The 27,530-nt window shown below is 39.1% G+C and overlaps 1 protein-coding gene across 1 annotated transcript in view; it reads right to left on the minus strand.

Moving 5' to 3' along the window:
- Positions 1-26,864, minus strand: part of ARHGAP6 (Rho GTPase activating protein 6) — an 81,090-nt gene extending 54,226 nt beyond the window's left edge. The window contains exons 1-2 of the mRNA XM_012656807.1: positions 26,707-26,864; positions 3,206-3,277 (exon numbers count right to left, since the gene is read on the minus strand). Coding sequence (XP_012512261.1) covers positions 3,206-3,277; positions 26,707-26,845 — 211 coding nt within the window. The 5' untranslated portion in view covers positions 26,846-26,864. The remainder of the gene's footprint in view (positions 1-3,205; positions 3,278-26,706) is intronic.
- Positions 26,865-27,530: the final 666 nt, after the last annotated feature.

Below are 27,530 nucleotides of genomic sequence, written 5' to 3' on the forward strand. Positions count from 1 at the left end.
TTTTTTATTATTCCAGGGTATTATGAGGGTACAAACATTATAGTTACACTTTATGTCTTTGCCTCACCCAAGTGCGGGTTAAAGGCATGCCCTTTCTGAAAGTTTTAAAAACACTTCTGGTTGCCAAGAAATTTAACTAAGAGAAATTAAGGACTTGGAACTATTCTGCATGAAAATATATTTTCCAAACCAGTGTCAATCTTGAATTAGTTTCCATGTGGAAATCAAAAGTCATATGGGCATTACTTCAGTGACAGGAGGGACACAGGAGTGTCACATGATATGCTACATATTATATCAAGGCATATCAAAGCAATTAAATAACATACAGGACTTGATTCATTCTGATGAAATCAATTAATATGGTGACATATCAAACATTTATGATTCACTCTTCATTGGGAGAACAATTCAATTCTGAAAAGCTGCTCCTGTTTATTTTTAGATGACCTAACCCAAGAGATCATTTAGAGTTTCCTGTTTTTCTTCTTTTACTCTTGGAGTCAAATGATGATCATTTTTCACATGTGCAGCTGTTACAAACCCAAATGGTAATATTCATCTGGAAGGAAATAACGTGAACTGATTACAACTGTGCCAGAGCAGCACCCCACCCCCTAATGCCCTGGTTCTCAGGACATCCTTGTGATGACTCCCAGTGTTGACATGGACAGGGATTTATGTTCAGAAAAAATGCCCCAGAATTGGTCTTCACTTAAGCTTAGGATACCTTGTTTTAAAACATCGAATCTGCTCTTAATAAAACCAACCTCTTTCACCACAAAGCCTGATATTTCTCCCCTTAGTTGGAAGGGCAATGTGTCTTTTATTTGGAACCACCAGAACCTGCCTTCCTTTCCTCACTTAGCTCCCTGTGAGGCAGTATGGAACAGTGCAGTTTTCACTGAGCTTATGTAAATATGATCTGGTCTGAAAAATATATAATGGATCGGTGTGTATTGGCCCTTCCTTCCCTATTCACATGCATTCTTTCTTCTGCTGTTTTGTACATAATATAAGCAAGCACACATACATCTTTTTCTGTTGAGGTAATGCAAACATCTATCTCCTGCAAAGATGCTCATTCTGCTTAGTCTAGCCCAAATGGACGCTTTCTGAAAAATCACCTGATGCCTACATTATAAGTATTTAAATCCTAATATCGATATAATCATCCTAGGAAAAAACAACTTTAAAAGATAATACATTACTTATACCAACCTCAGTGATACCTTTAATATACTCTATACACATGGAGAATTGTTCTAATTAAGAGAAGTAACGATGCTCAACTGCAGGAATAGAATGAGCAAAAATTCTAGTTTACAAAAGCAATGTTGGCTACTAATATTTAGGTCATTAGAAAAATAAGGGCAAGAACATAACTGATTAAATATAACACAATTTATTAGACAATGATAGGTTGCTGGACAACCCTTTGCCTTCCTTATTCCAGCAACAGATTCTGCTGTGATAGGACATGCCCTGGTGGGTATCTGGTTAATACGGACCAGAGTTCTCATCCTAGAAGTTGCACATTAGAAGCTCATAAAAATGCCCATGCTCAAGGTACTCTTGCAGACCAATGGACTCAGACTCCCTTGGGTGGGGGTCTTGGAATTTTTTTTTTTTTTTGAGACAGAGTCTCACTCTGTTGCCTGGGCTAGAGTGCCATGGCGTCAGCCTAGCTCACAGCAACCTCGAACTCCTGGGCTCAAGCAATCCTACTGCCTCAGCCTCCCAAGTAGCTGCGACTACAGGCAAGCGCCACCATGCCTGGCTAATTTTTTCTATATATATATTTGTTTTAGTTGTCCATATAATTTCTTTCTATTTTTTAGTAGAGATGGGGTCTCACTCTTGCTCAGGCTAGTCTCGAACTCCCGAGCTCAAACGATCCACCCTCCTTGGCCTCCCAGAGTGCTAGGATTACAGGCATGAGCCACCGCGCCTGGCCTCGAATTTTTAAATGTTCCACAAGTGATTCTGTCGTGCAGTCAGAGGTAGGGATCACTGACACTTTCACTTCCTTTTCTCCAATTTAAGGTAAATCTTTGAAATGTCTGAATGTATTTTGGTTGAAGGTGGTGCCACTGACATCTAGTGAGTAGAGGCCAGGGATGCTGCTAAACATTCCACAATGTACAGGGCAGCTCCCACCACAAAGAATTATCCAGTCTAAAATACCAATAGTACCAAGGTTGAGAAACCCTGCTGTAAGGGAGGCAAAACAATGGTTTTCCATTCTTTAGAATTCCTTATCTCCTTTAGTCCAAAGAACCAAATGTCATGACCCTTTAGGCACAGTTCAAGTTCTGCGTACAAAGACTGAGATCAGTGGTGTGGAACGGGTCTTGTCCAATACTGATCACAATGCAATTATTTTTAATACCCTTGGTCTCATTGCCTTCCATTACCTTTCAAGCAGACATTCAATCATTATATGAAAGAACTCCAAGGCAAGACATATAGCTGTCCTCATTCGACACTCATTTACTATGTCACATAAAGTGAAAATAAACTCACACGACCACACCATTCAGCAATCATTTCATAAAAGACTATAAAAACAAGCCACAAGAAATTGGACTGTGTCAATGGTCTCAGAGAATATTAGTTAAAAATGACCACAAATACCTCAGAGTGGCTAAAGTGTCAGTTCTCTAAATAGACATAGAAGGGGACACAAAACAGTGTAAGAGTCAATGATTCCCCAAACATATGGCCGAACAATAAGCATGCTATGATCTAACATAAAAATGCTGAGAATGGCCCATCTTCAGTAACCCAGGAGGTTGAAACTGTTTCTTTCCAGTAGTCATGGTAAGCAAATCCAAACTCTTTCTCATTCAACTAGCCCTGCCTGTCTGGATTTGCCAGACAGCTGGTTAGCGTTAGAGATGCTGTCCATGGCTATGTGACCCAGGTCCTATTTATGCATAACTGATTGGCCAGAATCATAACTGGAACCATAAACTTGGCCAAGGTCACACTCTGCTCAAACCAGCTGAATTCATCAATTCAGTACAGGGCTACTCAAATACAGAAGAGTATACCAAAACAGCCCTTAATGACATTCCATTGTAGAAATTCAGTTTACATAATACAGTTGAACCACGTATATCTATGCAATTCAAAAACCCCACCAAATTCAACCATTATGCTCCATGAAAGATGTATTTGCTTTAGTTACTTAATCCTTTACCTCTGTCTTTGTTTTTCTCCTTTCCTAGTGAATCCAGTTTCTTTCTCAAAGATTTCTTTCTCTTCTGTCCATCTGTAAATATAAAAAGAATAAGAATTTATAAAAACAAACATACAAGTGATATTTTACATTATTAATAATTACATTTTAGCAGAAGTATAGCTTTTCTCTTACTTCACTGATAATTGACAGAGTACCACCTCTGAGAATACATAAAAATCTCTGACTTGGATAGCACATATAATCAGAATCTTTGTGTATGCTCTTAAATTTTGTTTCAGTCATGGAAAGTATAGGAAACTTTCCTCCTTTGGAAGTAATCTAACTTTGACATTTAGATATGTTTGCTTTTACTATTACATAAGTCTCTTCCTATTCTCCATGATTATGCAACTCAATGTCCATCTTGAACCAAGTCTCCATGAGAGGAGAGTTAATGGCACATATACTTTTGACATTATGAGCTTGTAGAGTATAACTGGATAAGGAAATGGATTTGGGGGTTCATAGAACTCAAGTTTAACTATTGCTGCACCACTTACTATGTGACTTTGGACACGTCTTAGTGTCCTCATCTATAAAATGGGAAGTTCATGGGGTTGTTGTGAGAAATAAATAAAAGGATGAATATAAAGTACCTAACAGAGAGCCTGACATATGTCAGGCTACTTTCATTGACGGGGCTTGCATAGTATTCCATGGTATGGCTGTACCGTAATTTAATTAACCATTCCCCCATTGATGGACACTTGGGTTGTTTCTAATTTTTCACTATAATAAGTAAGGAATATATTCTTTTAGCATCTGGTATTTGCAACAAATGTACTTAATATGTCCGTTTAACTCACCAAATAATAAAGATACCACTGATATCAGTGGGCAGCTGCAATTGAATTCCTGGGATGTCATCATAAAATATTGGCATTCATCATTGCCAGAATGCGTTTCAAGATTATGCAGCTGTCGATCTAACATGTGGGAGGTGCGAATCCAGAATCCACACTGTGATCAAATAGGCGACACACAGCCCATGTCACGAGGAAATGTATAGTGAATGAGAGGATTAAGAATTGTTTTTTATATAATTCTTTCATATAATTTTACTAAATATGTAGTAAAGAAAGAGATTCAGGCCAACAAAATTTAAAAGCAAGACTATGATATCAGGAAAAGACAGAATAAGCATTCTGAAACAGAAATGAGCATTCCTGGGATCCTCACGAAGTTGCAGATGTTCCCAACTCCTCTTCTCCAAATTTTTGGAGGCAAAAGAACATCACAATATGATCAACAACAGGCATACTCGATCCCTCCTCCTTTTCAAAGATTTAAAAAAAAATGACTCTCCTAGGCCAGGTGCAGTGGCTCACATCTATAATCCCAGCACTTTGAGGCTGAGGTGGGAGGATCACTTGAGGCCAGGAGTTTGAGACAAGCCTGAGCAAGAGTGAGACCATGTCTCTACAAAAAGTAGAAAAATTAGCCAGGCCTCGTGTCACGTGCCTGTAGTCCCAGTTACTCTGGAGGCTGAGGCAGGAGGATCACTTGAGCCCAGGAGTTTGAGGTTGCGGTGAGCTGTGATGACACCACTGCACTCTAGTCCGGGCAACAGAGCAAGACTCTGTTTCAAAAAAAAAAAAAAATTCTCCTCCCACAAAATGAAAATAGTTTATAAAGGTCTTCACCCTTACAGTCACGCAATTTGTATAGGGGAAAATTATGTAAATAAGTTGTAATGTAGCAAAGGGTCATCGATCTCTTCCATCACATATATGTCCATGTCTTCAATGTCTAAAAGAGGATCTAACTACAGGGCCTACCATGACATATTATATGTGCACAGACAATAAACATGTTAATTGTGCACAATTCTAATCTGTTCTCCAAATAGGACTGACAGGTATTTTACTTTGTAACACTCGGTTCATTGCTAGTTCATATCACCAAATGCATTTGATAGTAACAAGTTTTTATTGTTTAAAAATCCTCTAATTCCTTCATTTAAATAGTTGATCCACAGAATAATTAAACCATATATTAAAGCTTAAGAGATTTATTTTTTGTAAGTAGTAGGCAGATCCTCAAATTCAAACAAGTTGTCAAAGAGCCAGAATACATACAGGATAGGGGACATTTTCCTTTAAGATAGAATGAGTCTTAATTTTTTTTTAATTATGGGATGTATCATATGTAGATGTGTATAAATATAAATGTGCAATTTAAATAATAATTAGAAGTCCAAGTCCAACATATCCAACAGCCAAGTTAGGTTGTAGACTATTGCTAGTACCCAAACAACCACCTGCATGCCTCCCTCCTCCTCAGCCCAGGCAATTACTGTTCTGACTTTTGCAATAATCAATTATCAACTTTTCTTTATAGTTTTACCCTCTATGAATGCATTTATAAAAATATGGTTTTGTTTTTCCTGCTTTGGGATGTATATAAATGGAATCACACTGTGGATACTCTTTCTTGCCTCGCTTACTTCGTTCACCAACACTTCCTGAGATTCATCCTGCTGAGGCAGGGAGCCGTGGATCATTTCTTTTGCCTGCTACATAATGTTTTCCTTTTCTTGTATGAATATACCACAGTTAACTTTCCCATTGAACTGTTGATGAAAATTTGAGTTGTTTAGCTTGGGGTTATTAGAAATAAAATTTTTGAAAAATTTTCTTCTTGTGTCCTTACTGCATGCATGTATAAGAGTCTCCCTAAGGGGACCATAGCATCAGTATAGCCTGGGAACCTGTTAGACATGCAAATTCTCTATAGTCCCAAGCCAGACCCACTGAATCTAGAACTCTTGGGTGGCACCTGGCAATGTGTGTTTGAACACACCCTCCAGGGGATTCTGGTGCTCACTAAAGTCTGAGAACCATCGCTCCAGAGTATATATGTAAAAGCTGCATTGCTTGGTTGGCATGTATACAATCTTAGGCTTTATTAGGTAACATCAAACTTTTCGAAGCAGTTTTGTTCATTTATATTCCCACCAGTATGAGAGGTTACACAGTCCTACAAGGATAATATGAACTTTAAACTCCAAAACTCAAAACAATATCTTGAAGTCTCCTTATAGGCAAAGTGTGATATTTGTGAATGCTGCCCTATAATTCAAAAAATGCTTAACTACTTAGAACAAATATTATCTTTTTCATTTAATTAGATAGAGGTAAATGTTATTAATAGGCAACTATACAAAATGATGGATGATGTGCAATAACGTGAACAAATGATGCATTGCTTTAGCATGCCATTTGCTCTTTTAAAAATCCTCAGGAAAATGACCAGAGCTGCACAATGAAAGTTGCTCACTCTGTCTCTCTTTCTTGCCATCAACTGGTGGTTTGCTTGGGAGTTTCCAATTTTTGACGAATAAAATGTCTCATCTTTTTTTCCCCATAGAACACAAAATATCTGCTCAAGTGGCTTATGCACTTGCAACCATACAGAAAAGTTTATGTCCAACCAGTTCCTTGGATGGCAATAAGTGTGATAAATGCCACTGTGTTTTTTTAAAGAAATGCAAGTGGCCAACTATCAGTACTATACAGAAATGTTTTTACGGTGTAAATGGTGATGAGCACATGCGTGCTTGCTAACTGCACCCTGTGTGTGCATTGTCTTACAGACAGCAGTAACCTGTAGGAAGAACTCGGGTAACATGTCCTGACTAAAGACATCTTAGAACAAGCACATACAGATTGGCCTCCAAGCACCTTCCTTTCACTGGGCATGGTGGAAGTCCTCATTAATGTGCCCAGAGGAGACCATGTCCTACGTGGGAGACCTCACAGACACACAAAACACATCAGCAGATGGTGAGGCAGCAAGCCTTCCACATCCTAGTGACCCCAAAGCAAAGGACCCATTAATGTGGGGTCTGGTTAATCTGAGCATCCTCTTGGGAAAGACCAATACCAAACAGGGTCTTCAGGAGGGTTAAGAACAAGAAAACAGGAGATTGCTCTTCTAAGAAGACATGCTTTTCATGGACTAATTTGCTGTTGGGAGTGGTTTTCCATTGTAAGGTTTTGTTTGTTTCTCTAGCTAGACTAGAAGCTCTCTGAGGGCAGAACCACACCTCCCAGGCTTTTGTCTTCCTCCAGGTGAATAGCATAGGGCAGGGCATGACCTGACAACTTGGTGGCACTGTCCAGGACCAGGAAGCCAGATGGAGATTTTAGGTTCTGCGAAAACTCAGGAACAATGGAGTACACACCTCCTAATTTTAAGGTGATCATAATCAGAGAATGAGGCTTATAAAGCAGTATTTTTCTAATTTTTCTAATTTTTCTAAATTTCTAATTATTTAATTCTAGAGATAATAATAAAAATATTGTCCAAGGAAAGATTTATTTTGGTCACAGAAGGAAATGTAAGGGTTACCTTTGGGGACTAAATATTATCTGAAAGGGAGCATGAAGGAGCTTTCTGGGGTGCTGAGGATGTTCTATATCTTGATCTGATTGATAGTTACATGATATATACATATTAAAAACCCATCAAGCTATTTTTGTGCAATGTATATTTATGTACATTGCTATATGTATGTTATTCCCAAATAAAAATAATAACAACAAAAGATTTCATTGTTTTTACAGAACGGCACCAACATAAAAGTTACATTAACTGAATGGGGCTAAAAACTCAGCAAGAAAGTCCTGCAGAAGAAAGTTCTTGAGTGCTTAACTTTTCTAAATATCTGAATACTTAGGATTTCATCTGACCACCACAACTTTCCTGTGACATAGGCACATAGTAGTAATGAATAGTTAGTGTTTATTGAGCAAGTACTGTAAACTAAGTGCTTTGTATGTGCAACCTTATTACATCTTCACAGCAGCTCTATGAAGCCCATGCTATTATTCTTCCCAATTTACAGATAAGGAGACTGAGGTTAGGAGAGGTTTAAGTAACTCATCCATGGGCAGAAATTGGGATGTAGTAGATAACAGAACTTGCACACAGGACTATCCAATGTCAAAGCTGGTGCTCTTAACCTCTATCTATGCTGTAGTGAAGGAAATGTGGTGCCTGTTTGAGGGATGTGACACTGACAGCCAGATATATGGACTGCCATGCCCAAGGCAATGCAGAGTTAGAAAGGGAGGGCAACAAGAAACTAACAATTTTTAAGCTCTAAATTTGTACTGGGACTGGTGTAAGCCATTTTTATATGATATTAAGTATTATATTTATATCATATTATGTAATACACATCAACACACAATCCACTGAGGTAGCCTTTTGATTTATTCATTTCACAGTTGAAGGAACTGAAAATAGAGAATTAAAGCAAATTCTCTCGAAAATCACAGAATTGGCAGGTGGTGGGACTGGGATTCCAAGCCAAATTCCAGCTCTTTCCAGTAAGCACAGCTCTGTCTTGAGAGGTGTGGCTGAGAGCAGAACACAGATGCCTGTGACAAGAAGCCAGAAGTCCTTTCTTTAAGGTCACTTTGCCTCTGCAGCATGAGAGATGGTTCAGGACTCTCTTATCTGGGAGGTATTTATAAAATAATGGACATCCATTTGTGAGGTTCAGTTAGACTCTGCCCTCCCAGAAGCCTGGGTGATGGGCAAAACGGCACCAAGGCTTGTTTCTTAGTGAGGTAGTCACGGGGAATGGGTGTAGACAGGCTCAATTCACAGGTGCACCTGGATGTTGGACGTGGCATCAACATTTGAGCCCTTTTAAATCCCTTCATTTGCAGAGCTCTATAAAGATTACGTCACTGGAAAGAAGAAGAAATCACACGCACTGGGATATGAAATGAAGACAAAAAAAAGAATTACTAAATGTCTGCTGGGGACAAAGCCCTCCCTCCTCTGGTGCTGTTACAAACACAGTCAAAGAACAAGCCTGGTGGGTGCAAGACAGCCATATGCAGCCCGCCACTATTTGAGCGGTGTTTAGCCCACACGATGATTTATAAAAAGTTAAGCCCTAATGCAAAATCTTGGCAAGTTCATATACCTATCTAGATTTCCAGCCTCTTGAGAAAGGCAGAAGAGGTGGCAGCACTGGGTCCCACATTCCTCACAGGTGCCCCAGGGAAGCCTAGGCACCTACCCCTGGGCCACTGCACCCATTTATATTACCTGGAAGGCCTTGGAGATTGTGACCCCGCCCAAATCTAAAAGGAAGGTTCTAGCTTGCTCAAATCTTCAAAAAAAAAAAAAATCCTGCTGAGAAAAGTTTGAAGGAATGCTTTTTGGCACCATCCCCCCTGTTTCCCCAGTCACAGCTGCCTCACTATTTACTTGGACCAGAAAAATAGACTCTCAGAGAAAGCAAACCAAAGGAATTCATAGGCAATGAGGGAAGCTCAGTGAAAAAGTGAGGAAAAAATGATATAAAAAGAGATACTTGGGTAGCAGAATGGGAAGTGCCCTTTAGAAACTGCAAGTAATCTGTGCCAGGGTTTCTCAGCCTGGGCACTAGTGACATTTAGGGCCAGATAATTCTTGGCCGTGAGGAACTGTTCTGTGCTTTGCAGGATATTTAACAGCACCCCTGGCCTCAATCTACTAGATTCAGAGCCCCCTCACCCCTGTTGTGACAACCAATAATGTCTCTGGACATCACCAAATGTCCCCCAGGGGCCAAAATCACTCTGGTTGAGAACGTCCATGCATAACTCTACCTAGAGAGCAGCTATGAGCCCAAACCACGTAAATGTGAACAACACATTCACATTTTCCCACTTGTCCCAGTGCTCAATTTTTACCCAACCCCAGTTTCTTTTGTAAACCAAACAATATAACAATGTTTACAAATTATTGAGCCTTTATATATCAGGTTGAATTTTCGGCCCAATAGCCCTTTTCTTCAATTTATAAATAGGAGTCTGCCTATAGTTGTGTTTCTACCAAATTCTTAAGACTACAGATTGGGGAATAAAGGAGTTCCTTGAGTAAATAACCTTCTATTTCTTTGTAAGAAGTATTTTTTTTCTCCTTTGGGGGGAAAGATCGGCTGTGAAACAGCATCTGATGGTGAACAGTTGTATGAATGGATGCTGTTCAGCATTCAGGGAAGACTCAGGAGACACTGTAGTTCTTTCCTTTTATTTGGAGGACTAAACATGGTGGATGAAGAGACTTAATGGCTAGCTCTCCATGGGCCAGAGCAAGGATTCAAGAAGATATTATAGGAAGACAGCTTTGTCAGCAAGTGGAACTATTTACCAATGGAACGAGCTGCTTAAAAAACAAAACAAAACAAAACACCATTCACTGTGGCTTCCATCTTGGTTGTACTCTGTGCCTTGCATGCCTCACTCTGGGAGAAGCCAGGTCATAAGCAACCCTATGCAAAGGGCTAAGCATTGAGGAACTGAAGTCTCCAGCCAATAGCCATATGAAGGAGCCTAGAAACTGATCCTCCAGCCCTGGTCAAGTCCTGAAATGATTACAGCCCCATCTGTGCTTGATTGCAACCTCACAAGAGCCCCTGAATCAGAACAATCAAGCTAAGCTATTTGCAGAAGCTGTGTGAGAGGAGAAATGTTTGTTATTTGAAAAAAAGAAAAAGAAAAAGAAAAGATGTTCGGCTAAATGCAATGTGGTATCATGGAGGGAATCCTGGAACCAAAAAAAGACATTATTGGGGAAACTGGTGAAATCTGCATAAAGTCTGTAGTTTCATTGATAGTAATGCACCAGTGTTGGTTTCTTAGCTGTGATAAGTGTACCAAGGTTAATATAAGATATTATCATTAGGGCCCACTGGATGAGGGACACAAGCTAACTCTGTACTATCTTTGTAACTTTTCTGTAAATCTAAAATTCATCCAAAATAAAAATTTTTTAAAAAAGCCTTTCTCCTGGGCACTAGATGTATTCGAGCAAAGGTTGGAAACTCATTTGTCAAGCACGTGAGAAAATGGAGGTCTGCAATGCTTACTGAAGTGCTTCACAGAATTGGGAGTTCAACTTTATGACAAGAAGGGAGGTGACTCACAAGCCAGGCTGAAACTAGTGAAATAATCTCCTATTTGCATCTCCCTGATCTGAAAGAAAACATGTGCCTAAGCCGACATAAAACATCCATTATGTCTGCCCTTCTGGTGAGCATGTTTGCTGGAAAGGGAGTGGACAGCTAAGAGACTGGACTAGATTTGTTTTTATGTCCCTGGTGATGTTTTCATAGGTGCCTGATTAGATTGTCTTAAGATTCTTCCTAGATCTTAGGTTCTCTAAACCCTTCTTCTGCTTAAGTTATCCAGACTTGGTATTTTTCATTTCCATCCAAGAACAGTGATTAGTATAGAGATATGCTTATTTTTTAAGCTCCCATGCCTATTCTGATAAACCAAAATATAGTTTTTAAAATAAAATATAACATATATTTATATATGTATATATGAATGTGAATTAGGTGAGTTATATAATCTGTAGATATCCTGTAAAAATATTTACTAATATTATGTTTTATCCCTTACTAAAACTAAAATTCATTCCTTCATCTTATATACTTCTCCTTTTGAGGGCTTTCAAGCCATAGACCTCCCCAAAATAAGTCAATAAAAAGACTAAACCGGATATTTTATTCTAGTTTGGAACAGGGGGTTTCTTAAAGAAGTAATAATAATATTAATGGCCCCTGGCACTTGGGAGCCATTCATTGTGCCCTGCACTCCATGTCTGGTGCTTTGCAGTGATTAATCTCATCAATAGAAGTTAAACTGGCTCAGTAAGTTCACATTGGAAAACAGGTTGGGACTGATGGGAACTGGACAACCAAAACCCCAGTCAAAATCATGTCCAAGGGCCGGGCGCAGTGGCTCACGCCTGTAATCCTAGCACTCTGGGAGGCCGAGGCGGGCGGATCGTTTGAGCTCAGGTGTTTGAGACCAGCCTGAGCAAGAGCGAGACCCCATCTCTACCAAAAATAGAAAGAAATTAATCGGACAGCTAAAAATATATAGAAAAAAATTAGCCGGGCATGGTGGCGTGTGCCTGTAGTCCCAGCTACTCGGGAGGTTGAGGCAGGAGGATCGCTTGAGCCCAGGAGTTTGAGGTTCCTGTGAGCTATGATGATGCCACTGCACTCTAGCCCGGACAACACAGTGAGACTCTGTCCCAAAAAAAAAAAAAAAATCATGTCCAAGGACAACTCGGGCTGGACATAAGATCCAGTTCCTGCCATTGCCACCGCCAGTCGAATGAATTCAGAATTGTCCCTTCTATTTGAGTTGTCTGCTCCATATTCAAAGTCCATCTCCCACAACTGGAAGAGAGAGCAGCTCTGACAGAAAAGGGACGTAGCTATCCCAGGAAGGGGAAACCAGTAGGACCAATGCAATCCTCTGGTCTAAGAGTTATCCTGGGATGAATCTCAGAGATTTAGAAGGGAAGCCAAAGCAGGGATCTCTTCTCCATTCTTAAGCAAGTATTCTCTGTCCAGGGATGTTGTACCATAAACCATGATGAATCTTCTTGGCTTTGGAATATTGTTTACAATATAACAGTTATCTGTTTAAATGTCATCTTCCCCTTAGAAAGTGGGCTTATCCTCCATATGTTGATCTATCCATCCATTCACCCACCCATTGATCAATCCATCTACTCATCCAACATGGATTAAGCACAAAATGTAGGTGAGACTCTGAGCTAGGTGCTCTGAACTCAGATTAATGAACACTATCCCTGCTTTTGAAGAATTCATAGTTCAGTGCTAGAGATAGATATGGAGGCCTAATTAAAGAAAAATGAAGAAATGCTTCAGTGAAGACATTTACTAGGTGCTAGGACAGGAGAGAGAAGGCTGTTCCCAACTCTGCTTGCAAAGGGTCATGTTTGAGTTCAATCTTAAAGGATAAAGTTACGCTTCTCTGGGGTCTTTGAATTTTGGCAGTTTTCCCCAATAAATCACATGGTGACTACTTAGTTTAGGAAATACTTTCTTCCTGACTTTCCTAACCCTCTTAATGTCAGGAACCCTTCATCCTTTATCAAGTAAGTATTCTATTGTCGAAAAAAGATGAGAAAATTGCAAATTCAGGAGTAGACTGATAGCTTCTTAAGTGGGAACCAGGGTTCAAGAGTGGGCAAATAAAAATTCTGGAAGAAAACAACATACATGGAAAAAGTAGAAAACAATGTATTCAAGGCCAAACTGGCCCCACCTAATTTAGTCACCTTTGGGTTTCCATATATATAAATGTGTGCGTGTGTGTGTATATGCGTGTGTGTGTTCATTAAGAAATCTTTCATACTGTAGACTGTTGGTTATTTAACCAGATCCATAGGTGATCAAAGTTTTCATTTATTTATCACCTTACACGTAATAGTTCTTCTATTAACCTTAATTGAAAATAGAAAGCAGGTAGGAACAGGGTGATTGGGTCATTTTTCTTGGTATAAATACCAATGAATTAAGCACTGTTTCTTTATCCTGCTAGTACCTTGTGGGTGAGGATTTCCAAAATCTGTTTCCAAAGTGTCTACATTTCCCGGGGAAAGGAAGTGTTTTATGATATTCTTAAGCAATAGAGATGCCTCTCCTTACAGCCGAGGCTCCCCAAAGTACTTGTGAAATGTACTAATCCCTACAGTTTACATGTTGAAGTGGTGGTGAAATTATCAAAGCTGTGGTCAGAAAATAAGAACATTCTGTGAGACTCTCACTGCTGTAAAAAGAGTCGGCTCTTGGAGGTCACTATGTTTCCAGTTAAATTAAACACTAAGAAATCTTTTCTGTTTTGTGTAAATTATTCTGGCAGGGTAATTAGTTGTAAAATCTTTCTATATCATTTTCAAGAGGGGAAAAAAAAAACCTTTGTGGATCCTTGAACCTCAAAGCAAGTGTTTTTCTATTATAGCAAATCATTAAGATATTTGATTTGTTGAGCATGTCTCCTCGTTCTGTCAAAACATGAGGTAGGGAAGCTGATCTCATGGTTTAGATGCCATGGGTTTAAAAGCTCAACTATGGTTTTTCCTTAACTAGGCGTTCTTTGTAATCACTGCTTGCTGTAACAACTGGTCATGATCAAATTATGCCCTAGAAGGATCTTTTACTCGCTGTCACTTTTTCCACAGTCAAGTTCTATGATTTTTGAAAAAAGCTATAAGCACATGTTTCAAAGGGGTGGTCCTGCTGCTGTCTTTTCATAAGACAGGAGCTAGTCTGTCCCTCCAGGGTCCTGAATTTGCATCTCTCATTGTCTAGTCCTTAAATGGAAAACAATACTTTTAAGTTAGTCTAGGTAGATACTGTATTTGCAGAGATAGAAGTTTCCAAATACCAGGGCAGGAAAAATGGCTTTTGGCAAACCATTTCCTTAAGCTATATTTCATTCCTGGAGTGTAAAGGAAAGCAAGTAGATAGGAGAACAAAAAGATAAAATCGCTTATCCCAAATTAATACCCTGGATTGTTAACTCAAGAAAATTAAACCCCAAATTATGGGAGTTTTATCATTACTTGTTTTAAAGCTAAAGCTTGTAGTTCAAGTTGAAAAGGTAGAGTTACACAATGGTGTTGACATATGGTGTGATTTTTGACCTATATAAGGGGCTAATTCCACCTGCTTTCCTTTGATAGATATTGTTTTATAATGAACAAGTAAGGATGGAATCAAATATCCTTAAATTATAGACTTTAAGTCTTGGGAACTCCTAAAAATTTCTGCCAGTTGCTCCCATGGAAACAGCTCTCTCTGATTAAGTAGCTGAATAGATAGATGATTCAATTAAATGGAAACTATTAGATTTTTCATCTTTTCCTTTTCCATTCATTGTTTTTGATTGGTCTTTGAGCCATTTGAAAGAATTCTATATGATATAGAAACACTATATAAATAAATGTGCTATGATTTAATTTTAATGTATCCCATTCAATTTCTCAAATATTTATTGAGCAGTAGGTATATGTAAGGCACTGTGCTAGACATCAAAGAAAGTAAATACAAAAATAGTTTCCTCCTTATCAGTTGTCTTCAATGGCAGATGACGACATTGCTATTATGAATACCAGTGGTTTCTAATCCAAATCAATCTCTAGCCTGCTCCTCTCTAATTCTTCCTTGCCCCGTTTTGTCGGGTGCTCACCCTCCATGCAGTCAGCCGTCATACATCCTGGGGTAAGTCGTCACCTCAACCTCAGGAAAGGAATCTTACTTCAAGCCAATTCTGGTGATTTTTTTCTACTTGCCAGTATTGATTTGGGGAACTCGCAGGTGTTGCAATTCTAGGGCATGAGAAGCAAGAAAAGTCTATCAGAGGCAGCAGTAAAAAGGCTTCTCTGTTCTCAAAGACACTTGCTAAAGAGTCACTGCTCTTCTCTGTCTTTTGATGCTGCAGTAGAAGCAGTGATGACAGGGCTGCTGTAGCAATTTTGTGACAATGAGGGTAGCCAAAGAATAAGGTGTCCCACTGATGATGGCAGAGAGAAAAGATGGAAAGCTACTGAATTAATGAGCCATTAACCAGCCTGCCTCTGAACTTGTTGTAAAGTAAGATAATAAATTTATTATTTAAGCCACTTTTGGTTGAGTTTCCATAATTTGCAGCCAAAGCATCTTAACAGTGGATAATATAAAACTCTGTTGTGGGGTGTGTTCTTCTACTTTTATTTCCACCAGACATGTCATGTAATGCCAGGTATCTGTAAGAAAAGACATCCATAGAAGTTTTGAATTTCTATGCATTGGGTGGGATCTAAGATAGAAAGGGTAAGAGAAGGAGGAAGATCAGATTACAAAGAACTGTAAATCTGTAAATAAGTACAGTCTTTACAGATAAATATTGCTAATTTCTCAGTCATCAAACCAGATAGTAATAATTAAACTAATAATCAACCCATATTAGAGACTGACTTATTATTAAAGTCAACCCATTTAATGCATAATTTATGTACCTATAGACTGCATGGTGGCCTGAGTTGTTTAAACAACTCATAAAAATATTAACTTTTCTTTCTTGTTTAGTGCCACCAAGGGAACTTATCCCACTTTGAAAAAGTATTTGGTCACATATACAGTCTATAGGTGTACTATTTTTTCTTTTATACAGTATTTTTATTGTACCTTTTCTATGTTTAGATAGGTTTAGATACATAAATCTTACCATTGTGTTCCAATTGCCCACAATATTCCATACAGTCACATGCTGTACAGGTTGCAGCCTAGGAACAACAGGCTATCCCATATAGCATAGGTGTTGGCCCATAGAGACATAAAAGATTTCAGGAGTTTTGCAGTGCTTTGCCTTGAAGGCATATGTGAACCTGTTAGTTCACATATTAAAAGCTGCCTCGCCTCAGGAGGGCATCTCACCAGTCAGTAGCGATTTGCGTGGCGATGCTGTCTCAGACCTGAAGGCTGCTTGTTTCTGATGCCTCTGTAGGACAAGGCTCGGCATGTGGTCACAGGTTGAGAACTGATCAAAGAATGCCTGCCCGACAGACACCTGAGGCTAGAAACAGTTGGCCTAAGGGACAGTTCCTGCTTCACTCCTGACTACTTGTCTCAATCAACAAAAAACTAGATAAAGAAATATAGAGCTTCTATATTTCTGTTTAGCTTTTCTGCTAAGTGATAATTTTATCTTAGGACTTAGAAATTTATCTTAGAAAGATTTTGTAACCGTTTGCTTACATAGATAGAGTTAATTAAGGGATCTCTAGAAGCTTTTGGGGAGACTTTAAACCTAAACAAACTACCTGTTATTATGTAAATCTGTTACCACTGGCAACTGATAGTCTGCACCAATAAATACTGACACGGGACTTCATTTGTGGACTCACAGCTCACGGGAATGCTGGAGGACCCTCCGACTCCTCCATCTTTAAAAGTATACTTTTGTCTCTGTGTCTTCTTTTATTTCTATATTCTCTATTTTCTATATTTCCATATCCCTTGTGACGATCCCTGCCAAAGGGACCCTATTTTGCTGGGAGTGTAGCTAACTCACTGCACGTAGGTGTGGAGTAGGCTGTGCCATCTAGATTTGTGTAAGTATACTCTATGATGTTTTGAACAATGATGAAATCACCTAATGATTTGTTTGTCGGAACAGATCCCCATCGTTAAGCAATGCATGACTGTAATATAAGCACTAAAACATCTGAGAGTTACAAAGGTCTAATCATTAAAAAGCACCCAGTTATTACACAATAAATTTAAAATAATGAAGAATTTGAAATGAATAGGATTGCATCATTGATCAACTGTGTGGATAAAAACTATAAATTACTACATGAAATTAATATTAATCTATTAAATCAGGGGTTAGCAAGCTTTTTCTGTAAAGGTCTTGTTAGTAAATATTTTCAGCTTTGTAGGCCATAAGGTCTCTGTCAAAACTACTCAATTATAGCACTAAAGCCGCCATAGACAATACAGAAAGGAATGGACATGGCTGGGTTTTAATAAAACTTCATTTACACAAATAGGCAATGGGCTGGATTTGGCCCATGGGCTGTAGTTTGCCCACTCCTATTTTAAGTGAAGACCTTTTACTCTTCCAGAGCTTCCCATTTGTAAACCTTTTGTAAATACCTACTAATCATTGAATTTATAAATAATCTCAAGGGCTTGATTTTAAATGATCTAAAAAGCCTGATTGGCTAGAAAAAAATACTCAGTATTTAATTTCAATTAATATTTATTTGCTTTTATTTTGCCCATGGGTAAACCAAGAAAAAAACCTCAAAAATGAAAACTCCTGTTCATATTTTAAGGATAGGACATTCCTTGTAATTATCAAGTTTATTTTGGGTCATGATTCCAACAGAGATAATGATGCAGTATGAAATCTTTGAAAGGTGCCAGAATATTTCAGAAACTGCAGTGACAAAAGTTTTGTTCAAGATGCCAAAGCCTTGTGCAATAATGGTTGCTGCTTCAACAAAGATATATAAATATGTGTAAATGTGACCAGTAGAGACAAGACCTTGGAAAAGAAACCATATTGTCTAAGAACATAAAGGAAGCTATTTGTGAATACCAAGGCACAAAGCACAAAGCTTAAAGAATCATGCACATGCTTGGCACCAGCATGGAATCATACAGTGGCAGCAGACACTTGAGCACTCTACATGGTAAAAGTGTTGGAGTGCTAAAGAGAGAGCACTCAAGAAGAAAAATTACAAAAGAACCTACAGGAAAATGTTTCTGTCATCCTTGGCTTTTACCAGAGTAGGTAAATGAGGCAGCTTCTATCTATAAGGGTCACCAAAGGTAACTTAGATCATATACACTGTTATATCTTTTAATATAATTGATATATTTGTGTTTTCTCTACCTACTGACTAGGAACTTCTTCAGGATATGAACTACTTTTGACATGGTCTTGTATCCTATATTGCAGCTAGAACTTAAAGCCGCACACATCTGTCTCCTTCAGGCTGTATATCAAGCTTGGTATTGTGAGAGAGAGAGAAGAGTGAGGCAGTGTAGGAAGCCCTCTGGGTGTTACTCTCACAGTTTGGCTCTAGATAGGGAAAGCACGGGACGCTCAGGGTACAGTTCTAGCTTTAGGTTCATTTCCACAGCCCTACAGAAACAGAATCCTCCATCCACCTTACCAAGGCCCTTAGAGCCACAGCAAAGAACAACTAAGAGTTTTTCCATACTGATATTTTTGTTCTTTTCTTCTTGATTGCCTGTTTTTCATCCCATCTATCTTCCAAAATTGTGTAATTGACCTGTGGCTCATTACCTATTAATGCATCAAGAAAATTTACTGGATTATGAAAAGCATATTTAAGAGAAGGAAATAGAATCAAACAGAACAGGACAGAAGACAATATAATAGAGAATATAAAAATGTATCTATGATAAAGATAAACTGTTTGGTTCATGTGTTTCCTGGGCTGAGATGTAAAATGCATTTCTCACAACAGACTGTGGACAAAATGTTTGCAACCTGCTGTTCTAAGACAAATTTAAGTCTGGAGTGCATCCTCAGAACAGGCTGCAAACAAAATGGATTTCTTCTTCTATGTGCAATAGTATTATAAATGGCTTTGATAAAGAGATCAGTAGGTAACAGCGGGCCTTGGGAGTTTTATTTTATTTTATTTCCAACAAAAGAGTAGTTTCTGTGGTTAAGATTAGTGATTTTAGGTGTGGTGGGAAGAATAGGGGAGAAGTCCCCAATTAAGGAAGGTAGATAGGGGTCTATGGCTATAAGCAAGATGAGATACGATGATGGAGTCACCTAGGGTTGAGGGCAAATGCAGGACAAAGTGATGTGATGTTGATAATGACGATGATGGTGACGGATAACTTTTATGGAGAATATATACGATGTCAGGAGATGTTTTAAGCTCATTATGGTTTTTACTTCATTTAAAGCTCACATTAACCCTATGAGACCATCAATCAAAGTTGGAAACTGAGCATGGAGTGAAGCAGTAGGGAAGTGTTGAGGTTGCTTCAAAATCATTACTGGCGATACCAGGGAAAATGAGAGAAAGGTAATTGATGGTCTTTAGAGAGATAGAGAAGAATGAAAGAAGGAGCTTAACTTCAAAGAAGAACATGCATACATGCACTCATTCACTTCTAAAACATTTGCTGAGCGTGACTGGTGTACTGGGCAGTATACCTGGTGTTCTAGATTCAAAGACAAATAAGACATATTCCTACATGACAGGAAATCACAATTCTCTGTAAGAGGATCACAGAAAAAGTGATCGTGGACACACAAAAGGTACAATTAGCTCTACAGCTCACACAAGACCTCTGTTGAGGGCCTCTAAGCCCAGTGGTCTCATCATTCCTTGTTCATTTCTATTTGGTAGTGTTTGCTTTCTATGGGCATTTCTACCTATAGTGGAGTTTATAGATTCTACCCCAGGTTCCAATTTCATTTTTACTTACACAAAAGGCTTTGATGGACAGTTCTAGCCCATCACCTCTTCAGCTGGGCATTGCCAGCAAGAATAACATAAAAATAGGACAGTTACATTTTCTGTCTAAGGTTTTTATATAAACACCCAAGCTCAATTTCCTTGCCCACCAGGTTACTTTTATTATCTAAATCAACATTTAAATCACAAACGAAAGACAGTTGCAGTGTTGGCATACCAAGAATATAATTTTCTTTATTTCATTGAGTTGTTTACTTGGGTTTTACATTGCCTAAGGGCTAATGGTTAGGGATCACTTTATAAAGAAGCCATATAATTGAGCAATTTTGAGGCATTGGGGTCCTCTTTTATGAGAATATTGTCTACATTTTCTTAAACCATCAGCTATTCCTCATTCCATGATGCTGTTTTCAAAATATATAAACAAGCTTTTCTCAATTGGGATATGAGAAATTAAGTGAAGCAAGAGGGAAAAACAGCTCCAAAGAAAACATGAATATGCATTTCTCTCCTATGGGACCATTCAACTTTAAATCTTTGTTTACAATATAATGAGGTTAAGCCATATTGCCTACACTAACCTGCTATACTGAATGTGGCAGAAATAAGTTTCTTTCATTTTAACTTAGACCAGGCATCAGCAAATTTTTCCTGTAAAGGGCCAGATAGTAAACTTTGAGATGCTGTGTCACAGCTACTCAGCTCTGATGTGGAGTGAAAGCCTCCACAGATGATGTAAAAGAGCATGGTTGTGTTTCCATAAGACTTTATTTACAGAAAACAAATGGTAATCAGGGTTTGGCCCATGGGCCAGTTGCTCATCCCTGTCTTTGACCATCTGTATTAAAATGTTACCAACATAATATTAATTGGGCCTAACACACTACCTGATATATATAAAGTACTTTTGATATGTTTTGAATAAGTGAAATGTTACTGTAGACCATTAGGTTTTGCTTCATTTCTTGACCATTTTCTACATTTGTTTCTTGATTCTGTTACTAAGGATTGGCCATTTATAGACTAGATAGTCTGATCCAAGAGTCTATGCCAAAAGTAGCCATTTGAACAGTCAGAAATAGTCCATGGTTTCCTCTATGGGGTAATCTCAGGCTCACAAGGAAAACTACTGATTCCTGATTTCTTCCACTAAAGATTTCTCTAGGTCCTCTATAGCACCTTCAAAAGTCTCTTTATGAAATATCTCAAGTTTAGAAAGGGTAAAAAATTAAGCTCATCGGCCATCTTATAAGGTTTATGTAAATCTTATTAGTTATTCAGTGTCTGCATCTCCTGGCTAAATGAATGTAGAGGAGGGAGGAGCCACTCAGGGAAGAAGCCTGAGTCCCTGAGTAACTGCATGGAGTAAAGTCTCCCCCCAGCCCCGGCCAACCTGCATTGGATGGTGCTTGAGTAAGAAAGACGCCTTTACAGTGTTAAGGCACTGAGTGTTTAGCCTACCCCAACTAATACAAGTATGTATCTGTGAGATACATTCTTAGTAGAGTTGTTGGGCCATTTAAAACTCAGATAGATGTTGCCAAATTGCCTTGCACATTGTTGCAACAATTTATACTCCTAACAACAGTATAGGAGAGTGTCTGTTTCCCCATAAAGTGTATCATCCAATTTTTGGACCCAGGCCAATCGGAGAGAGAAAAATAATCTTCTTAGTGTTTAGCTTGTATTTTTTTAATGAATGTGAAGGTAAGTATCTTTTCAAATACTCAAACACCATTTGTATTTCTTTTCCTGTAAGCTGCCTGTAATTTGTCTGTATTTTAGGTTGCTTTTCTTTTTATAATAATTTGTAACAAAGCTTTATATAGTAGAGAAGTTAGCCTTTAGTTTGTCAAATGTGCTATAAATTTTTATTTGTCACACAGACAATCCTATGTTTTTTCATGTAGTAAAATTTGTCCTTCTCTTTCTTTATGTTTTCTGGGTAGCCCTTCCCCATATAAAAATATAAACATCCAGATACGTTTTCTTCTGGCACATTTATAGTTTCATTTTTTATCTTTAAATCTTTCTTCCATATCAATTATTTTGATGTAAAGAGCAAGATCAAAATCCAGTTTTTTCTTAACAACATTTGTCTCACTGTTTTAAATATAATGATAATCTTTCCTTTGGCCCCTAACAAGAACAACTATATTTATCATGTAATAAATTCTCATACATATTTTAGTTCGCTGTTGAACCCTGTCTCCCATTGATCCGCGTATCTATTGTGAAGCAGTATAATACTATTTTAATTGCTTTAGTTTTATATCATATTTTAATAAATGGACAGGGATAATCTCCATTAGACTTCTTGATCACATTTCCCCTGACTACCTTCACATAATTATTCACCCAGATGATGTTTAGATTAGTTTAGTGAAATTACCAAAAAAAATTGTTGGTACTTTTTTTAGAATCACATTCAACTTATAGATAATTAATGACATAATTGACATATTTATATTATTGATTCTTATCTCTTTTATATTTATTTCTAACTTTCTGTCTTGTTCAATTTAGACCCCATGGTCTGGGATTATAATCATTCCCTTGGATACTGGATTAGTTTTCTACTGCTGCTGTAACAAATGACCATAAACTTAGTGACTTAAATAACTCAAATTTATCATATCACAGTTCTGGAGGTTAGGAGTCTGAAATGAGTGTCACTGGGCTAAAATCAAGGTGCCAGTAGGGCTCTGTTCCTTTCTGGAGGCCCTAGGGGAGAATTCATTCCTTTGACTTTTCCAGCTTCTAGAGGCCTCCTGAATTCCTTGGCTCATGGCCCCTTCCTTCATATTCAAAGCCAGTAACTTTGTATCTCTCTGACCATACTTCCATAGTTACACCTCTCCCTGATTACAGCTGGGAAAGTCTCTGCATTTTTAAGTACCCACATGATTAGCTTGGGCCCACCCAGACAATCCAGGAAAATCCCCTATCTCAGGGACCTTAATTGATCACATTTGCAAAGTTCCTTTTGGTGTGTGAGGTAACATAGTCACAGGTTCCAAAGATGAGGTTGTGGTCATCTTTGGGGGCCCATTATTCTGCCTACCACAGATACACTCTCAACTGCCATGTCCCTCTTTACCTTCCTTGAATTCAACTAGAAAATCTAAATCCTAAAGAGAGGAGATTTGGATTAAGCAGGGCTAGGGAATTGAAAGTACAAAATGGTGTATTTTACCTTAATGGTGTTTAGCTGCCAGGATGTTTATTTTGCATTTTAAATTCCCAGCTACTAACCTCAAATAGACTTTTTGGGCTGCCCTGCAATCCTGCAACATTGCTGGTCCCCTAGCTCCCTTCTCTTCCATTCCTCCCCTCTTTCCTCAAACCTCCAGGACCTTTCCCCTGTCCTCACTCCTAGTGGATGAAATTGCTTCTGATTTTGCTAGAAGTGTAGAAGCAATCTGGAGTAAAATTCTACACGCTCTCCTCCCATCTTCTAACTGACTTGCATCTGTGTACATAGAACCGATGCCCACCTGTTATTCTAGCTTGAGAGAAGCTCAAACTCTCTACTTGTACTCTGAATCCCAGACCTGTGGTCCACTTTAGGAAATCACTCCAGTAAGAGTAATCACTTCCCAATCCCCTCACCAATCCTCAATTCTTCCTCCCTATGGTGAACCCCAGCAACTAATGACTATGTTATAATATCATTTATCCGAGCCCAGAAAGCACCAGTCTCACCGAAGGAACGGGTTCTCCAAATAGGTACCCATAAATAAATCTCTATGATCATCCTAAAGTGGCAAAGAATAGAAATGTGAGCTTGAATATGTTTCCATTTTCATAATACCCACTATCTTAGTAGGCTTAATATAATTTCTTCAGGTTTAGGCCCTAGCTGCTGTATTTATTTTCCTGGAAAAATTATTCATGTAGTGAATCTGATCCTGTTCAAACCTCCACTTGAAGGTTTGCATGGGACCAAGTGACCACACTCATACCAAAGCTACTGTCATAGCACTCGCCACTGGCCACACATTCCAAAGATCTCAGCAGATATTCGATGTCTATAATCTTATGCTCAATAGCTTCAGAACCCTTGAGCAATGTCTGGTTTTTTCCACATAGCCACACAATCCCTTCTCTCCTCCATAAGTGAGAAAATTTTCTGTAAATCATTAGTTCCAATTTTGATTAAAAAAAATCAAAACAACAGCTGTAGCTCAGCAATGTCTTCAAACATTTTGATAACGGGAATCTTTCCCTGGATATGTTGGGAACCACACAGTCTCAGAAATAAGCAATGGAGACAGAGCCTCTAGCAGACAAGTTTTATAGAATTGTCTGTTTCATAAATGTTATTTATTTAGTGGACTCTTTAACAAGCAAGGACAAAGAGAAACATCAAAATAACTAGATTTAAAAACAAAGCCACAAAGAATATCTGTTCCCTGATATCTGATAAGCATTCAATCCAGGTTTCAAAAACTTTTCATAGTCATCATTCCCTTTGCTACAAATACTGTTGTTTGCCAACAACATGTCTATTTTTTTTTAAGGAATGAAAATGTTTGTGCTCATTAAAGGCAGACAGGACTCTTGGGCCCCATGTGGGCCACCATGTGAGTTAAGCTGGAGGGGAGGGCAGGCCTCATCTCCATCCTACAGCCAAACAAGACCTGGTGAGGGCCTGTCCTAAGGAGAGGAATGACATGGCCTGACAGTCACAATACTCATTTTTCACAATTGCCCAAGTGATTTTCTGCTTACCTGAGCTGAGGGTCTCTACGTGTGAGATTAACATGAAAAAATATAATAGGGGTGGGGATTTCCTCTTGGGAGGAACTGGCTGTGCTTGTGGGAGTGAGCAGAGTGTGACAAGAAAGCCAGAGGAGCAAGGCCCCCTGGCCTCACCTACCCCTCCCTTCTGAATGCTGTCATGACCTCCCACGGAGGCTCAGATTCCAGCTTAAAGGTAAGACACGGTCCTAAGACTTACCATCCAAAGAAAAACTCTGTGGTCAGTGTTTTTGTGCTACTCTTTCTAGTCAAAGAACCGAGCCTCCTATTGCAGAGGAGAATTGCCCAAGCTTGTATGTGTGGGGAGTGATGAGACGAGTTCTCGAATCCTGGTCTTTAGACCCTGAACCAGCACTCTTTCCATTAGTCATAGCTGAGCCAACAATATAGCATCACTGGCACTGTAGGTGACAGGAGGTGAGTATGTGTGTGTGTGTATGATAAAGTTGCTCTGCCTCGGCACTTGGACACCAGGAGCCTGATATTTCTTGGTGAGGGGGTGGTCCCGTGCACCATAGGGTGCACGCGTTGTTTGCCAACAACGTGTCTATTTTTTTTTTAAGGAATGAAAATGTTTGTGCTCATTAAAGGCAGACAGGACTCTTGGGCCCCATGTCTACACGCTACACACGTGTAGCAGCACGCCTGGCCTCTACCCACTAGATGCCAGGAGCATTCGTCCCCCCAGCTGTGACAACCAAAAGTGTAGCCACACATTGCCAGATGTCCCATGAAGATGGGGAGCAAAATCATCCCTGGCTGAGAACTATGTGTTTACGTGTATAGGTGTATATGCACATGTGTGTCTCTATGTGTGTATATATATATATATATATATATATGAACTCTTTTATGAATAAATATTCATGAAGCATCCCCTCAAAAGAAAACAATGTAGAAGAGAAGTTCTGCAGATCTGAAATCCTCCAAGGCAACCTTCTAGCTTCTAGAAGCTTACTATCCCTCTTCTGCTTTCCTTTAAAGTTTCAGGCACACTGGCCATTGTTGCTTTTTATGGCAGATTTACTCTATTTGTATAACATCATAGTTTATCATTCTGCCTCAAATTGGATTTCTGCTACACACTAATACAAATTATAAAGTGCCTTTAAAGACTAGCAGTCCTCAACTCTTTCGGCACCAGGGACCAGTTTCATGGAAGACAATTTTTCCATGGATGGGGGGCGGGGACGGGCAGGTGGACCTCAGGTGGTAATGCGCAGCCCAGTTCCTAACAGGCCACAGACCGGTACTGGGCTGCGGCCCAGGGATTGGGGACCACAGTTACAGACGACAGTATAACATTCAGAGACAGACTTTTATGGATTAAAGGAACTCAGGTACATGCTTCTCATCTTTACCGGAATCAGGATCTGTGTAAAAACATCGGCCAATCAGCTGTGCACTGGCTCCAGTGCAACACAGAGCACAGCAGCTGAAAACCTGGATGCAAATGAGGTAACTTAGGAAAAATCCCTGATTCTGAGATTACATAAGGTCAAATGACAAGTTTTATAGATCGTTAAGGCTTCTTTTCAAATGGTTATTTTGTAAACAAATTGAGATAGACACAGCTTTTCTTCTGATCCTTTAAGTTGAACTTTCTGAAAGTTCTTTTTAATTCGTTGTTCTAAAGCCAGGGAGACTGTTGAGATACACGTGGCTCTCCTTTTCAATGCCCCAGGTTGACCTCCCTTTAAATAAACATATTAGTTGACATGCAAATTGTCCTGCTTGAACATGTCTTTCAAAAGTGACACTAATGCCAGCCAACGACCAAGAAGCTGTAGTTTCCTTTCCATGTGAATGTGAGGTGTGAGAAGAGTCCAGAGCTTGTGGGTCTGGCAGAGCCCGTGTTTGACTGGCAGCATTCCTCGGCAGACAGGCAGACGAGGACTTACCTTTGGGAATGGTGATCTGACAGCTCAGGTCACAGTCCTGCTGCAACTGATAAAAAGCCACTTCCTGCAGCCGAGCCCTCTCCAGCTCTGAGAGGCTCTGGATGGGGACTGACCTCAGCCGCACGCTGCGGCCCGACATGCTGTTCCAGGTGAAGTCACCCTGCAGGCGGAGGGAAAAACATCAAGAGTTACACAGGTCACCTACCTCCCACAAACATCCTCTTTCTCAGTCAGTAATAGAGCCAAGCAAACTTCACCTTTGTGTTCCAAAATTGGCTCTCAGTTCCCCAAATCGGATCCTCTCTTAGTTTACCGTGGATTTTCTCAGTCAGTCGCAAACGTCAAAATCTCGAGTATCTGCTGGGTCATGTGATTTCATCTCATGATGCACACATAGGCCAAAGAAAACCACGTGGAAAGAAACCACCAGGGTCCTACTTCCTCCCTTTTATGGGAACACATGGGAACTTTTTATTTTTGTATTTCAGTAACAGGAAAAATGTGATGCTAATTGCCATCGTGCACACTAGATATGTGGGGTGGATGCGTACTGAGAGCCTGTCACGTGCCAGCGACTGTGTCAAGAGCTTTTTTTAAAAATGACAAATAATATTTGTACATATTCATGCGGTCCATAGTGATGTATCCATATATATAATGTATGATGATCAGATCGAGGTAATTAGGATATCCATCATCTCAAACATTTATCATTTCTTTGTGTTGGGAACATTCACTATCCTCTTAGCTATTTGAGACTATATCATATATTATTATAGTCAAGGGCTTTTTAGTTAAGGCCTCCAACAACCTTATGAGGTGGT

The sequence above is a fragment of the Propithecus coquereli genome, unplaced genomic scaffold (genome assembly GCF_000956105.1).
Source record: "Propithecus coquereli isolate 6110/MARCELLA unplaced genomic scaffold, Pcoq_1.0 Scaffold52, whole genome shotgun sequence".
In the NCBI taxonomy this organism is placed as follows: Eukaryota; Metazoa; Chordata; class Mammalia; order Primates; family Indriidae; genus Propithecus; species Propithecus coquereli.